Source organism: Pristiophorus japonicus, chromosome 22, assembly GCF_044704955.1.
Source record: "Pristiophorus japonicus isolate sPriJap1 chromosome 22, sPriJap1.hap1, whole genome shotgun sequence".
NCBI classification, from domain to species: Eukaryota; Metazoa; Chordata; class Chondrichthyes; family Pristiophoridae; genus Pristiophorus; species Pristiophorus japonicus.
In genome coordinates, this window is record NC_091998.1 from 18178050 (window position 1) to 18194320 (window position 16271).

A 16271-nucleotide genomic window follows, 5' to 3' on the forward strand; every position below is an offset into this window, starting at 1 on the left:
AATCCTCATTTCTATTGTGTTGATTTATTTGTATTCAACCCAAATAAAGCACTTGCTTGGATAAAATCCTTTTAGAACGATAAGTTGGATTTCTCTGCCCTGATATCGCTTGTGTTTTTTAAACTTACTTTCTATTTTTTGTATTCAGAATTGAGTTAAATTTTGTTCAAAGATTGCATCCATTTGATTGTCTTTTCATGAAGCTATGTTAATTTCCTATGGATAGCCAGTACTATGTATTGGTAATTGAGCAGCACTAAATTGTGCAGAAAGCACTCTACCTGGAAATTCAGTATTGCCACAATTGTTGACTAAAAGTGGTTCATAATGATGGAGATGAAAACAAACATTGCAAGTGCTCAAAATACAGACCAGGTTCTTCAACAACAACAACAATAATAACGTATTTTTATAGTGCCTTTAAGGTTATGCAACGTCCCAAGGCACTTCACAGGAGTATCATGAAATGAAAAATTTGATACTGAGCCGCACAAGTAAAAATTAGCGCAGGTGACCAAAAGCTCGGTCAAAGAGGTATGTTTTAAAGAGCGTCTTGAAGGAGGTAGAGAAGTGGAGGTTTAGGCAGGGAGTTCCACAGCTTAAGGCCTAGGCAACAGAAGGCACGGCCACCAATGGTTGAGCGACAGGGATGCTCAGGAGGGCAGAATTAGAGGAGCACAGACATGTCAAGGGGTTGTGTGGCTGGAGGAAATTACAAAGATATTTCAGAAAAATAGAAGCAACTGGTTAATATTTTGGGTGGAGGAAATATGAACCTGATTTTTCTTTTGATCTCAGACTAATGTCTTTTCAGTATTACCTGATGTGAAATATAGCTGTGTTGGTATCAACTATGAAAAACTGGTTAAGTTGCAGCTGAAATCAAGGCTGTATTCAACTGCTGGAACATACTGTTACGGCACAGAGGATATGTACAAATGTGTGGTTGTGGTAGCACTTATTTATATATAGCTAAGTGTCAAGCTTTTACATTTTCATTTTGCAGCGATTAAGATTTTTGTGACTACGAAACAGTTCAAAAGCCAAGGAGTGGAAGAAGCTCTAAAGAACCGTAATTTCACTGTGGAAAAGATGAGTACTGAAATCAATGAGATCATACGTGTGTTGCAGCTAACATCTTGGGATGAAGATGCTTGGGCTAGTAAGGTAGGCCTGAGAATCTTGGTGGGATATAATGCAAGTGTTGTGGAAGAAATTATTTTAGTGCTGAAGCTTTCATTTACTTGTCTATTGAAGTGTAAAGTTCTCGTACAATCATTGGCTGGTTCTGGTTGTGTACATGCCTACACTTGAGTGATCTTTCTGTAATGTAACTTTTAAAAAAATTTTCTCTGTTCACTTCTTGAATCTTGGTTTATTACAATTCCTGTTTTTATTATTTATTTCATTGGGCCACAGACAGTAGATCGTTTTTGAACCTTGTTTACTCACTTGGCATGCTGGGACATAGGAGAAATCAGGATTAAATCTCATAATCTCCATCTTAAAATACCAAATAGAATACCAATTCATCATTTGATATTGGCTGGAGTAATATTTTTGTTTCATGCCCACTGATGTATAATGGAATTCTTTTCCCCACTATGTGTGTTTCCACAAAAGTAAATGGCCTGCTTCAAGACAGGATGGTGTATGCCTTCTCTTTTGTTATGCATCAGCCAGCTGGTCCAAAAAGGATTAATTTATGAAAAATGTGCAACTATGAATTTGGCAAGTAGCCAGATATGCTTATTACCTTTTTATCTTTGTCATAAGTGTTACTGAAACAAAGTTACAAATCTTACAAAAAAACATTTGTAAACTATCTGCTGTACTTTTGTGGTCAAATTGTTACATGTTTTAAATGTTTTCTTTTGCACTCTTTTTTTTCTTCTTTGTGACCATTACAAGCATCTTATTTTTACTTTCTTGTTTCTTCTTCGTTCTCCCTTGTAGAAGGTAAGCTCACTTTTGTTTTTCTCCGCTTTTCTGCTGAAGCATGAGCTGAACAAATGCTGTTTACCGCCTTGGTGTGTGGTGCAGTTTGCTTCAAATAACGTTATGGCTAGCACATGCTGAACACTTCGTAAAATTCAACTTGCCGTTGGGTCACATGTTTGGAGCTTTTTAACCACAAATCTCCCATGATTTGAACATTCCTCTTCAAGCTTTGAGAATACAGCAGATTATAACATGATCTCTAAAATGACTTTGAATAAAGTTTTTTTTTTCCAGCAAAAGTCGGGGGGTGGGGGGGCGGGGTGGTGAAGAGGCGGGTGGTGCGGGAAGAAAGCTTGTTCATAACCTCCACTCAGATCAGACATAAATTTCAATATCGTGAAAACTATTTTCAGTACTTGAACAGACTAACATTTATCAAGAATCAGTTCCCTTGACTGGTTGGTGACGTGCACAACTTGGTGTGAAATTGAATCACATTGGACCAGTAAGGTCTTTAGTCTGTGCTGAGCTTTTTGATCTAAGCTAGGATTGCTGTGCAGGTGCTGCAGTTGGTCTTGGTGCCTCCAAGCGTTTCAAGCTTGTTGGGAGGAAAATTACATAAGGTTCCTGCTCTTGTCAAGTGAAGACTCTTGGAAATGTGCTTCTGTCCATGTCTGGTGATAAAGGACCGGATTGGAATTGGGTGTGACACCTCTCACTGTTGAACAGCCTGCTTGCTCCCACTGGTCAAGCGTGCACATGGAGAATGGTCTCTTTAGTGACTGAATACTGTTGATGCCAAAAAGATATCTTGGTATGGTTCTCACCTTGAACAGAGAAGGTGAGGAAAAAAATGTTTGAGGAGGAGTAAAGGGAAAGGGTCCCTCATAGTAAGCTTAAAGGCAGAGATGAATGTGTGTTAGCAGTACAGTGGAAGACCAGTCATCAAAAGTTAATTACCCTTGCTGTTTATCTAGTCAATGCAATTGTATTTGTACTTCAGTATCATTTTCATCGAATCATAGAATGAAAAAGTGCAGGAGGAGGCCATTTGCCCATCGTTCCTGTGGCGCCACTTTGAAAGAGTTATCCAATTAGTCCTACTCCCCTGCTCTTTCCCCATAGCCCTGCAGATGTTTCCACTTGAATGATTTATCTAATTCCCTTTTGAAAAGTACTATTAAATCTGCCTCCACCACCCTTTCAGGCAGTGCATTCCAGATCATTATCAACGTGCAGCGACATTTTTTTTTTCTTTGTGCTTCTGGTTCTTTTTCCTATTACCTATAACCTCTGTCCTCTGGTTACTGATCCTTCTGCGACTGGAAATGGTTTCTCCTTATTTGCTCCATCAAAACCCTTCATGATTTTGAACACCTCTATCAAATCTCCTCTTGACCTTTGCTGCTATAAAGAGAATAACTCCAATCTCTCCACATTGTCCCTCATCCCTGGTACTAGTCAAGTAAATCTCCTCTGCATCCTCTCCAAGGCCTTGATATCCTTCCTAAATTGTGGTGCCCAGAATTGGACACACTACTTAGAAAAGTTTAACGTAACTTCCTTGTTTTTGTCCACTATGCCTCTATTTGTAAAGTCAAAGATCCTGTATGCTTTTAACAGCTTTCTAAACTTGTTTTGCCACCTTCAAAGACTTTTGTGTATGTACACTCCCAGGTCTCTCTGTTCATGCACCCTCTTTAAAATTGTACCGTTTAGTTTATATTGCCTCCTCCGCATTCTTCCTACCAAAATGAATCACCACACTTCTGCGTTAAATTTCATTTGCCATGTGTCTGCTCATTTCACCAGTCTGTCAATGTCCTCCTGAAGTCGATTACTGCCTCTCACTGTTTACTACATTTCCAAGTTTCATATCATCTGCAAACTTTGAAATAATGCCCCATATACCCAAGTCCAGGTCATTAATAGATATCCAACACAGACTGCACACTCCAGTCTGAAAAATAACCAAATACCACTACTTTCTGTCCCTTTTTAACCAAATATCAGAACTTTTATTCTCTCTCAAAGTGACGAGGCCCTGCCAAACCATTACAATTATTTAAAAACTAGTTATTGAGACTTTATCCTAAACTTTGATTTATATTTTTCCCGATTTTACAAAATTTATTTTTGAAGACCAACGTATAGGTACTTTGCAGTCTATTGAACTGTGTATTTCTTATCATGTGCATCCCCTCGGTAAGTTAAATGTGAAGCCCCCGCCCCCCCCCCCCCCCCACCACAAACCACTTGCTACACAATTATCCACTCAAATGTTTCACTAAATTTATTGTACTTCACAAGCATTTAGCACTACTGCAGAATATAGTGAGTGCACGCAATAAAACCGCAAGTATGTATTTTAGTGCCAAAAATTCTAAAACAGATGCAATATTGCAGCTCCTTTTATCGTCTGTGTATTGAAGACGTGACCGATTTCTCTTTGATCTCTGTTAATGATTTTCAAAGAGGCAGCTGGCTTAAACTTCCAATTCATGTTGCTTGAATTTTGCCTATTAACTGAAATCATCTTAACTCATTGATTAGAATGCAAAGAGAAGTTACTAAAATTCAATGTTGAGGGAATAATTCATGACTTTTTTTAAACATGAAGGGTAATTAGACAAAACATAAGATAATTTTAAATGTTCAGCCTTTGTCCAGCCAGCGCCCTACAATAAGGAATCATCATCATCATAGGCAGTCCCTCTGAATCGAGGAAGACTTGCTCCACTGTTAGAATGAGTCCTTAGGTGGCTGAACAGTCCAATGCGAGATCCACAGTCCCTGCTACAGGTGGGACAGACAGTCATTGAGGGCAAAAGAGGATGGAACAGGTTTGCCGCTCGTTCCTCCCGCAGCCTGCACTTGTCTTCCGCATGCACTCGCCATCGAGTCTCGGCGCTTAGCACCCTCCCGGATCCACTTCCTCTACTTCGGTCGGTCTTCGGCCAGGGACTCCCAGGAGTCGGTGGGGATGCTGCACTTTACCAGGGAGGCTTTGTCGTTGTAACGTTTCCTCTGTCCACCTTTGGCTCGTTTGCCATGAAGGAGTTCCGAGTAGAACGCTTGTTTCGGAAGTCTCGTGTCTGGCATGCGGAGCTGATCAAGTGTAGTCAGTGTTTCAATGCTGGGGATGTTAGCCTGGTCGAGAACGCTAATGTTGGTGCGTCTGTTCTGCCAGGGAATTTGTAGGATCTTGCGGAGGCATCGTTGGTGGTATTTCTCCAGCGACTTGAGGTGTCTACTATACATGGTCCATGTCTCTGAGCCATACAGGAGGGCGGGTATTACTACAGCCCTGGAGACCATGAGGCAGTTTTGAGGGCCTTGTCTTCAAACATTCTTTTCATCAGGCGGCCAAAGGCTGCACTGGCGCACTGGAGGCGGTGTTGGTATGAGGAATACTAGCTGCAGGGTCCCCACTTGCTGTTAATGCCCTTTAGGTACTACATGTTGGGTGCAATATTAAGGGGGCATCAGTTTCTACCTTTTGAAATGAAGTTTTTGTAATTTTCTGAAACTCAGAGGTAGTTCTAATTTGATCTTTTACATTCACAGTTAGAAATTCAATTCTATATGCATTATTCAGAAAGTGGCCTGGATTGCGTTAGTTCAGTTGTATTTTTGGGAAGAGGTCAAGCCACTGAAATGTTTTCCCCATGTGTCAATCTACACACCGTCTCTAGATTCAGGGACTCCTTTATATATTTTTTTTTCTCTTGAAGCCATCAGGTTAGAAGATTATTTTTTCAACCAACTGAATGGGCTCAATTTTCCCCAGTTATCTGCGCCGTTTTTTTGGCGAGTGCCGCTTTTTTTGGCCTAAATTTAAAAATATCCAAGTTTCCCCAACGCTTCTGCGCCAGCGTAACTCATTTAGCTACGATTTTTTTAAAGGTTTTTTTTTCACGTCATAGGGGGCATAACCTGATGTCTGCACCAGTTTTTCAGATTTATGCAAATTTGGCCAACGTACATTTTACCACTCCCAATAAACCTTCTGGGCATTTAAGAAAAACCAGCCCACATTAAAAAATTGGCGCAGAAAGACTCTGTTGTTTTTATGCGAGGTTTTGGAGGGAGTGAGGAAGACATAAAATATGCATCATGAAGCTTAATTTTTTTCAAACTTAAAACTGAGAAAGTGGAAGCCCAATGCAATTCTTCAATTTTAGATTTTTTTCAGTGCCATGCCACGCAACCACCGAACGTCTCCTCACCGGGCTCGAGGGCCGGAGCGTTGGCTGGCAGAATCGCTCCCTCGCTTGGACACGGGGGCTCGGCTTCAAAAGAAGCCCGGGTGGGGGTGTTGTTTGCCGAGCCTGTGTCCAGGCGAGGAGACGTTTGGTCGGTGGTGTGGCGGTACTTTGGAATTATGTTTTGCTGCTATTGAGTTTAGTGGTTGTTTAAGGCTCAGAAATGCCCTGTTCTTGCAATCTATTAGCTCTTGGATCTCCTGATCATTCTCATCAAACCAGTCCTGCTGTTTACTGGTTGAGTGACGAGCATCTCTTTGCATCCACTGGTTATGGAGGCCTGGAGGGCAGACCAAGCACTGTGGGCATTCTGCGTCTCGGGGTCATCAAGGCACGCCAGGTTGGCTGTGAGGCGCTGACTGGATAGGGCTCTCTTAGCTGGGTCCTTAAGTGCCCCGGCATTTAGTCCTTAAATTGACCAGCTCCCCGCTGGAGTGGAACTAAACTACAGAACCAGTGGAAATCTGTTCAACTTTCGCCATCTCCAGGCTAGATCCAAGACCACTGCAACCTCTGTCGTCGAGCTGCAGTATGCGGATGACGCCTGCGCAGATAGAGGCTGAACTCCAGGACATAGTTGATGTCTTTACTGAGGCATATGAAATCATGGGCCTTACGCTAAACATCAGTAAGACAAAGGTCCTCCACCAGCCTGTCCTCACTGCACAGCACTGCCCCCCAGTCATCAAGATCCACGGAGCGGCCCTGGACAACGTGGACCACTACCCTTATCTTGGGAGCCTCCTATCGACAAGAGCAGGCATTGACGACGAGATCCAACACCGCCTCCAGTGCAGCCTTCAGCCACCTGACCAAAAGTGTTTGAAGACCAGGTCCTCAAAACTGCCACCAAGCTCATGGTTTACAGGGCTCTAGTAATACACGCCCTCCTGTATGTCTCAGAAACATGGACACCAAGTCGCTGAAGAAATATCGCCAACGATGTCTCCGCAAGATCCTACAAATCCTCTGGGAGGACATTTGCACGAACATTGGCGTCCTCGTCCAGGCCAACATCCCCAGCATTGAAGCACTGACCACACTTGATCAACTCCACTGGGCAGGCCACATTGTTCGCATGCCAGACACGAGACTTCCAAAGCAAGCGCTCCACTCTGAACTCCTTCATGGCAAACGAGCCAAAGGTGGGCAGCGGAAACGTTGCAAGGACACCCTCAAAGCTTCCCTGATAAAGTGCGACATCCCCACTGACATCTGGGAGTCCCTGGCCAAAGACCGCCCTAAGTGGAGGAAGTGCATCCGGGAGGGTGCTGAGCGCCTTGAGTCTCATCGTCGAGAGCATGCAAAAATCAAGCGCAGGTAGCAGAAAGAGCATGCAGCAAACTCGTCCCACCCACCCCTTCCCTCAATGACTATCTGTCCCACCTTTGACTGAGACTGTGGTTTTCAGTGGAATCAAATCTTCCTCGATTCTGAGGGACTGCCTATGATGATGATGATGGTACTTTGGGAAAAAAACTAAAATGAAAGAATTGCATTAGACTTCGTTGCCCTAAATGTTCGCATTTCAATGCTTAGCTTCCCGTTCTAAGCAAGCCTATTGCGAATGCGCAGATCAGGGTGTGGTCCATACTATTGTGTTCCTAACACGGATGAGACTGCATACAGGGAGGTTAAAGTAACACTGACCTCAGTCTTAAGACACTCCAGAGTGAGTAACAGGCCTTGGGGGCCGGCTTATGTACAGTGCTCACAAGGGATGTTGGGACTTTAGGGGATGTGCTCCCTGGTGGAGGAACATGGGAGTGCATGCTTTACAGATACACAACACATACTAGGGCGTCGACCTTGGGGAGAGCGAGAGAGGAGAGAAGCTTTAACTCCTTGTCCTGCTGTTTTGAACTTCTTGCAAAGGTACAATTTAATTATGGGGGCAATATTGACAATGCCATACCTCGTGCAAACCTTCTGCATGGTGGTGCTCTGGAGGAGACGATTGATAGGACATCATCGCATGAGGAACTTCCGAGCACGTAGGATGATGGGCAGGAGGTCTTCCCGCATCTGGTATATCGATAAAGGCATTCATACCTGAACCTGAGCGATGCAGACTGAGAAGGCTGCGTTTCCGCAAAAAAGTTGTAACCGAGATCTGTGAGTTAGTAAAAGCAGACCTCTGCAACCTAGAAGCATCAGGAGGACTGCTTTCAGTTGAAGTGAAGGTTACGGCTGCACTTTCATTCTATGCATCTGGATCATTCCAGGCCACAACTGGGGATGTGTATGCCATTTCTCAACATGCAACACATCTGCATTTGGCAGGTGACGGCTACACTATATGCTTGGAAGAATGAATACATAAAGTTCCCCATGACTGCCCAGGCAATGCATGAAAGGGCTGTGGGCTTCTCCAGGATTGCTGGCTTCCCAAAGGTACAGGGCTGCATTGATTGTACCCACATTGCCTTTCGGGCACCTTTTGGGAGGATTCCGAGATGTACAGGAATAGAAAAGGCTTCTACTCCGTTAATGTGCAGCTCGTCTGTGACGACATGCATTGCATCATGTCAGTTGATGCAAGATACCCTGGGAGTACCCGTGATGCATTCATCCTACGCGAGAGCGCTATATCTGCCATGTTTCAGCAGCAGCCAGAAGGGTTGGGAGACAAAGGGTACGGCCTTGCCACCTGGTTCATGACTCCCCTATACGTAACCCAGACGTAACGCTGACCGGGAATACAACATGTCGCACGTTGTGACACATAGCATAATAGAGAGGACCATTGGCATCTTGAAATGGCATTTCCGAGACTACTTGCTCGACTCTCCTGAGATTGTCGGTCAGTTCACTGTTGTGTGCTGCATAACTTAGCCATCATGAGGCAGCAGCAGCTAGTGGTAGAAGACCCACCTGAGGTGATAGTGGCTGATGATGAGGAGGATGATGCAGATGACTAGGCAGCCATGCAACTACCTGAACCGAGAGCACGACTAGGGCAGAGGAGGGTGAGCCATCGTGCCCCTTTAACGATTACACCAGCAGCTCATCCGTGAATGCTTTGCTGCCTGAAGGCTCAGTGGCAACTATTCCAAATGGACCATGTTTACTGTTTGGGCCTGTTCCGTAATGTTGTGTTAATGGAACAAATAATGGAAATGATTCACTTAAACTTTTGAATAAAATATATTTTAAATTATAACACTTGTTTGTACTTAACTTTTTAATAAAAATATTCTTGTATCAAACTTTAAAGTTTTCAGTTAAGATCACTTAAAAATGTTAAGAACACTTACAAACTTTTAAACTTGTAAATTTACATAACTTACAAAAAAACTTTTAATTTGAGACCAATTTCAACAGTAACAACAATCCTAATAACAGCAGCAAAGAAAGGCTGCACCCATCTCTCCTGCACTTTATTCTAAGACCACCCGCTGCACTTGGTCTTGTTGACTCCACCTCTGCCCGTGTTGATACGGATTCTTTTCCCTCAATCTGGTTCAGCGAATACACTGAGTCAAACACCGTAGCCGCTTATAACAAAGCAGACTTTATTAATTGTTTCACCGGCCGGAACTTATCAGAACAAAGGAACGCTCTCCCTCAGAGTGCGCTAACTTCCCTCGGACAAGCCCCGTTACAATGTAGGGGCACAACGGTTATATACTTTCGGTACGTAATACAATTGAGTGACATTCAGTTCACCCTATCCTTTTGTGATCCCTCCTTCCCTCTGTCCACTCATGAGCCGACACCTGGCCTTCCTTGCCCAATTAGGTATGGGCAAGTGGTTATGTGTAATAGCAACTGTTTTTTACACCGAGCTTTTCACCCTTGTTATTGTTACAATTTTACTGGCGTGACTAGTAACCAAGACCTTGAGCAAGTCTGCTATTTGTGCCAATGTTGTACCATTTGCAGTCTGACATTCTTTTGGTTATTCTTCCATGATTCCTTTGTTCACTTCACTGTCTCTATACATTTTCGCACATTCTCACCCGCAGGCGGTGGCGCAGCATTTCTCTGGTTGGTACCAAGCTTATTCTTTCGAACATCTCTGGTATAACTAGTAGAGTGGACAGGGGAGAACCAGTGGATGTGGTGTATTTGGACTTTCAAAAGGCTTTTGACATGGTCCCACACAAGAGATTGGTGTGCAAAATTAAAGCACATGGTATTGGGGGTAATGTATTGGCATGGATAGAGAACTGGTTGGCAGACGGGAAGCAGAGAGTCGGTATAAACAGGTCCTTTTTCAGAATGGCAGGCAGTGACTAGTGGGATGCCACAGGGCTTGGACCCCAGCTATTTACAATATACATTAATGATTGAGATGAAGGAATAGAGTGCAATATCTCCCAGTTTGCAGATGACACTAAGCTGGGTGGCGGTGTGAGCTGCGAGGAGAATGCTAAGAGGCTGCAGGGTGACTTGGACAGGTTAGCTGAGTGGGCAAATGCATGGCAGATGTAGTATCATTTGGATAAATGTGAGGTTATCCACTTTGGTGGTAAAAATCACGAGGGTAGAATATTATCTGAATGGCGGAGGATTAGGAAAAGGGGAGGTGCAACGGGACCTAGGTGTCATTGTACATCAGTCATTGAAAGTTGGCATGCAGATACAGCAGGCGGTGAAGAAAGCAAATGGCATCTTGGCCTTCATAGCTAGGGGATTTGAGTATCGGAGCAGGGAGGTCTTACTGCAGTTGTACAGGGCCTTGGTGAGGCCTCACCTGGAATATTGTGTTCAGTTTTGGTCTCCTAATCTGAGGAAGGACATCCTTGCTATGTTGAGGGAATGCAGCGAAGGTTCACCAGACTGATTCCTGGGATGACAGGACTGACATATGAGGAGAGATTGGATCGACTGGGTCTTTATTCACTGGGGTTTAGAAGAATGAGCCGGGATCTCACGGAAACATATAATATACTGACTGGACTGGACAGGTTGGATGCAGGAAGAATGTTTCCGATGTTGGGAAGTCCAGAACCAGGGGACACAGTCTAAGGATAAGGGGTAGGCCATTTAGGACTGAGATGAGGAGAAACGTCTTCACTGAGAGTTGTTAACCTGTGGAATTCTCTACCGCAGAGAATTGTTGATGTCAGTTCATTGGATATATTCAAAAGGGAGTTAGATATGGCCCTGACGGCTAAAGGGATCAAGGGGTATGGAGAGAAAGCAGGAAAGGGGTACTGAGGTGATGATCAGCCATGATCTTATTGAATGGTGGTGCAGGCTTTAAGGGCCGAATGGCCTACTCCTGCACCTATTTTCTATGTTTCTATGTAATGTGCACTTCTTGATAGCGCCTGCCTACGCACTCCAACGTGGAAGGCCCTGCTTGGGCCTCTTCAGAGGATGGTCTGGGGATTGGAGTGGGAATGGCAGTTGATTCTGTCAATGGCTACAGGGTCTGGGCGTGTTCCCTAATTACAGCAGCTACCTGCGACATTCCCTCCCTCGTGCCCGGATAGTGTTCCCATTTATTGTTACTTCTCCCGACAGTCCCGATACCTGATCACCCACCCCAGTAGTGATCGTGTAAGGTCAATGTTCTCCGCACTCATTGCCATCATCTGAACCAATCGGTTAGATCGTGCACCTCAGGAGAGCGCTGTTGAGGTTTCCTTCCCTTCCTGCCCCTGAGTGTGGCTCGCAGCATCCCGCTGGGTCCCGCAGCCTTGTACGGTGGGGCCCCCGGGCGTGCCTCACTGCATCCCACTGGAATCCCCAGCATCTGACTGTGAGAAACCATGGAATGTCCCAACACTCGCACCACTCAGGAAAGGGCCTGGCACCTCAGTGGACGGCACCTGCACCTCCAGAGTGAGTACAACAGTGGAGCTTCAACCATTCCCTGCCCTGCTCCCTCCCCCTCACCCCCATGATCTTGGTCTGGAAGGTGGGATTGCAAGATGTTCTTCTCTTCAGGCTTGTCAACGTTTGAATCTTCTAAAATGGCTTCAGCCTCCTCAGGGTTGGCTTCCAGTTCTGCAAAATATAACAGAACAGACAAATGGTTAGCAGCAGAGGAGGAGGCAGGATGGCATGAGAAGGCTCTCACAGCGCAGGCAGCAGGCTCATTTGAAGGACCATGATGAATGATAGCACATTGCATCAACCAAAGCGTAGCTGACGGAGACATTCTCATGAACCGAAGCATGGCTAGCCTGTGCAGTACTTAATATTTAGCAAAGCTAGACTGGAATTTGCAGGATTTTCCTCTCCCTCGAATGTGGGCCCAGCTTGTGCCGTGGTGGTTGCTTTTCTCTGGGCAGGACTCATCAAAGCAGTGACCCTGTCTTCCAAGGGAGTCAGTGGATGCAGATTTGCCAGGCCTCCTCCTGTTCGAGGTCGGTCTCTTTTGTTGTGTGCCACCTTACTCGGCAAAGATGAAAATATAACTTTTTAGTGAGGGTATCTTTCTGCTGGGAGGGACATACAGATGGTCACGTTTGCAATTGCAATTCCAGTAAATAAATGAAAATGTTACTTACACGAACTACTTGACCAAGGTCCTGCCACTTCTTTTTGCACTGGCCTCCAGACCTCGAGGTGGTCACCATTGCACAGTAATCATCTGCAAGTTGGTTTCAGTGTTTCTTAATTTCTTTCGGTGAAACTTTTATGTGACCTCTGCTGGTGTCCAGCATCGTGCATCTGGCCTGAATTACAGTAACTTGTGCTTTCACTTCATCCTGAGAGAAATTCTTGGTCCTTGAGCCGCACTGCATATTGTATTGCAGCTCCAATTTTTTTTTTCCACTGAGAACTAAAGTTGTCACACACAACTGGCTCTTTAAAAATGGCTGAATGCAGACCGGGAGCTGTACTGGGCATCCGTGCCCATAGCAGTCATGTCAAAAATGTAATTTATTTTTTCGCGCATATGCAGAAAGGGAGGCATAGTTTTTTTGGTGCAGTCATTAGGCTCCACCCCCCTCTCTTTCTCTTCCCACCCCCCCCCCCCGAAGCTAAAGAACAGACTGCGCGGCGCCAATTTCAAAAAATAGAACTGGGACACTTGCTTGTTTTTGGAGTAGTCGGGGCCAAAAAAAACGGCATTGGGGAAAATTGAGCCCATGTCCATTTAAACTATATTTTAAAAAAAAATGTACTTTGATTCTGCACAAAGTTTAGGTATTATGACTTTTACACATTAATGTTGACCAGATATTGGAAGGTATTTTTGATATCTGTTGACCAGCATGCACTTCTTGTACATTCTTGTATTAAAATAATGCTAAAATTAGTGGTCCCGTTCAGAGTATTGGATTGGTTTATGCTGGTGTGCCTATTGCAATTAACTTACTGACTGCAAGTGATTAGAATTAATCGGATTTATGTTTGTTTCAAGCATTATGCTGTACCATACATTTTAATTTTTTAATATTAAAACTAATTATGGAACATCATTGCCACCACTCTATTTCTTACTGAGGGTATTTTACTATGAGTGGTGATCATTCATCCTAATCATTCTGGCCTTTAAGTTATGTACAGTCAGGTACCAAATAGTCCCTGAGAAATCAACCGCAGTTCTTCAGCCCATCAGCGTTAAGTGTCAGATTTGGTACGGGGTAATCCATGCCGATCTAATGTTTGTTTAAAATGGCAGCTTCCACTGCCAAATTAAGGCATGAAGTTCTTTTAAGCACTGGCTCAGCCAACCCAATGTTTGGATTACATTTTTACTTTACAATTGTTGTAATAGTTTTTAACTTGGTATTCTAAGCCGAAGTATGTTTTACAATGAAAATATGTTAAAACTACACAATTAGTGTACTTGGCATCCATCTAAAAGCTGTTAATTTGTCTATTGGAAAAGAACCAGATGCTTTCCTGTGTTTTGTTGCTGCTTTAATGCTTTAATTAAAAAGACACTATTCAGATGAGCACTGCTTGGATGTCACAGCACAAGTTTGGTTGTGATGAATGGACTAGTGCTTACACCAGTGTATTTTGCATGTTTGACTAAAGAAGGTCATGCTTGAAAAAAGCAGATACCACAAATGTCTGGGCCTGGTTTGTTTATAAATCACAGGATTAAGTCTCTGCAAAATGTAATTTGCCAACAAAAAAAATGAGCTACATTTCCTTTTTTGCAGCCAATGACATAGTGCAAAAATATGGAGAGAATCTGCTAAGAGGGCCTTCTTGGGTTATACGTCGTCTAAGTTTGGCAAATTTTAAAACTTGTTTCGAAGAGCTCAGAAATGTAGTTTTTATGGTATTCATTGATTGTTGCCAAGTAAGCTGCTTTCAAAATGCAAAACCCGAAAAGAAAATCTGGAAAACAAATTGTTAATATTTTTGGTTCATAGTCAACAACAATGAAGTGTGTGATTTTGTTTTTTTAAAGTTACTGAACCCAGATTATTGATCTTGAGAGATAGCGAGTGATGTCAAATGCTTCTGTAGATGAGATGAGGGAAAATGAAGTTGAATCAACCTGAAACATTTGCAGATATTTTTCCCTTTTGTAGTTGGACTGCTGACTTTTCCCACCCCAGAAACATTGCATACTAAGATTGATGCAGTTTATTAAAATTTTAATGAAATTACTGCAACAGTAATTTGTGGAAAGTTGAGGCATTGCAGAGAATATTGAGAGCCAGAGTTCATGCCAGTGAATGTTGTGTACATTAACTTCAAACTGGTACTCTACGTAACGTGTCTAATGTTTCTACAGGGTTGTGGGATTCTTTTGTCTGCAGAACATCACAAAGGGACATTCATATAATTTGATGCAATAATTTAGTGTGCCCATCGTGCAGTAGAAAAATAAATACTATGTTAATATTTTGAGATGTTTCACAACTTTTATTGCCAGTAGTCACCATAGCATAGTCTTGCAGAATATATCTGAGCATTTGATGATGGAGAAAAAGAATGGCAATGATTGGGGAGGGGGGTGGGTGGGGGCCATGGTTGAGATTTGTGGAGGCAAGAGAAGTGCATTAAGTAGACTTTGGAAAGCAGGGGCCACGGTGATTAAGAGATTCTGGAGAATATTCAGGGCTCAAATTGGGAATGAATAATAATAATCCAGTACTTGAGTGCAGAGTGGGCACAGGGCTGTACTGTTGGAGCAGATTGCTCATTGGATAGTGAATGGCTTTGGAGGGATTTTGAAATGAGGTGGAAATTTTGAGATACATGTAGCTTGACAAAAACGGGAGTGATAGAAGTGCAGGGCTTTGTGCATGTGTATGAAATGGCTTGTGTGAGCTGAAGAGGGTAGGTTCAATTTTACTGATGTTGAACTGAGGAAAATTACGAATCATTCAAGATCTGATTCTGGACAAACAGTACAGCAACATTATTCAAGTGGAGGTCGAGCAATACAATTGAGTTTTGTTAGTGTACATGCAGAAATCTAGCTTGTGGACACAGCATAATAATGATGAATAGGGGGAATCGTGGATGGAGCAGTGAAGCATATATAAGGTGATTCTGTAAACACTGGAGGAGAGTAAGATGTAGTAACTAAGAACAGATATGAATGAAACTATAAAACAGTAATGCTGCAGAGATGCACTACATACACCCATGATGGTGAAGAGGGTGGAATGGTCAATTTATGCAGTGTTGAAAGCCTCGTGTTTTTGGAGGGACAGTCAAAGTCACAGTTGCAAAGATTTTTATTGGTGACATTGACAAGGATGGTCTCGCTGATTAGTCAGGAGGGGGGAGGGGAGGGTGGTGTGCGGGGGGGTGGGGGGGGGGTCAGAAATTGGATTGGATTATTTTGAATAAAGAGTGGTGGAATAGATAAATGTCGTTGGTTGACAATTCATTGTCCAAAGACCTTCGGTTGCAGAGGAGGGCGGGGTCGATTGGAGGTAATATAAGTGGAGAGAACTTACCTGGTTGAGGATCAGATTTTTTGAGATGGTGAAATAACTTGTAATGAAATGGGAGAACGCTGGAGGGTATGGTGACATGGTCAGCAAGCTTTGGCTGAGGATTGCAGGTTGAGTAGTGTGGAGCTGGGTTTGGGATAGATTCCAGGGAGTAGGAGTGGGCCTCATGGAGCTAAGGGGAGATGGCGGGAAGAGGCAGAGTATGAGTAGGATGAGGCTTGGTCAAGGT

General features: G+C 43.5%; 2 protein-coding genes across 4 annotated transcripts in view; one reads left to right on the forward strand and one right to left on the reverse strand.

The window, feature by feature from the left end:
* The window catches only part of LOC139234881 (erlin-1-like), an 843171-nt gene that overhangs the window by 325454 nt on the left and 501446 nt on the right, over window positions 1-16271 (reverse strand). The gene's annotated exons all lie outside the window — the stretch shown is intronic.
* LOC139234875 (vinculin) overlaps window positions 1-16271 on the forward strand; it is a 142613-nt gene that overhangs the window by 87880 nt on the left and 38462 nt on the right. For all 3 annotated transcript variants that reach the window (XM_070865686.1, XM_070865687.1, XM_070865688.1), the window contains exon 6: window positions 1007-1167. In XM_070865686.1, coding sequence (XP_070721787.1) covers window positions 1007-1167 — 161 coding nt within the window. The remainder of the gene's footprint in view (window positions 1-1006; window positions 1168-16271) is intronic.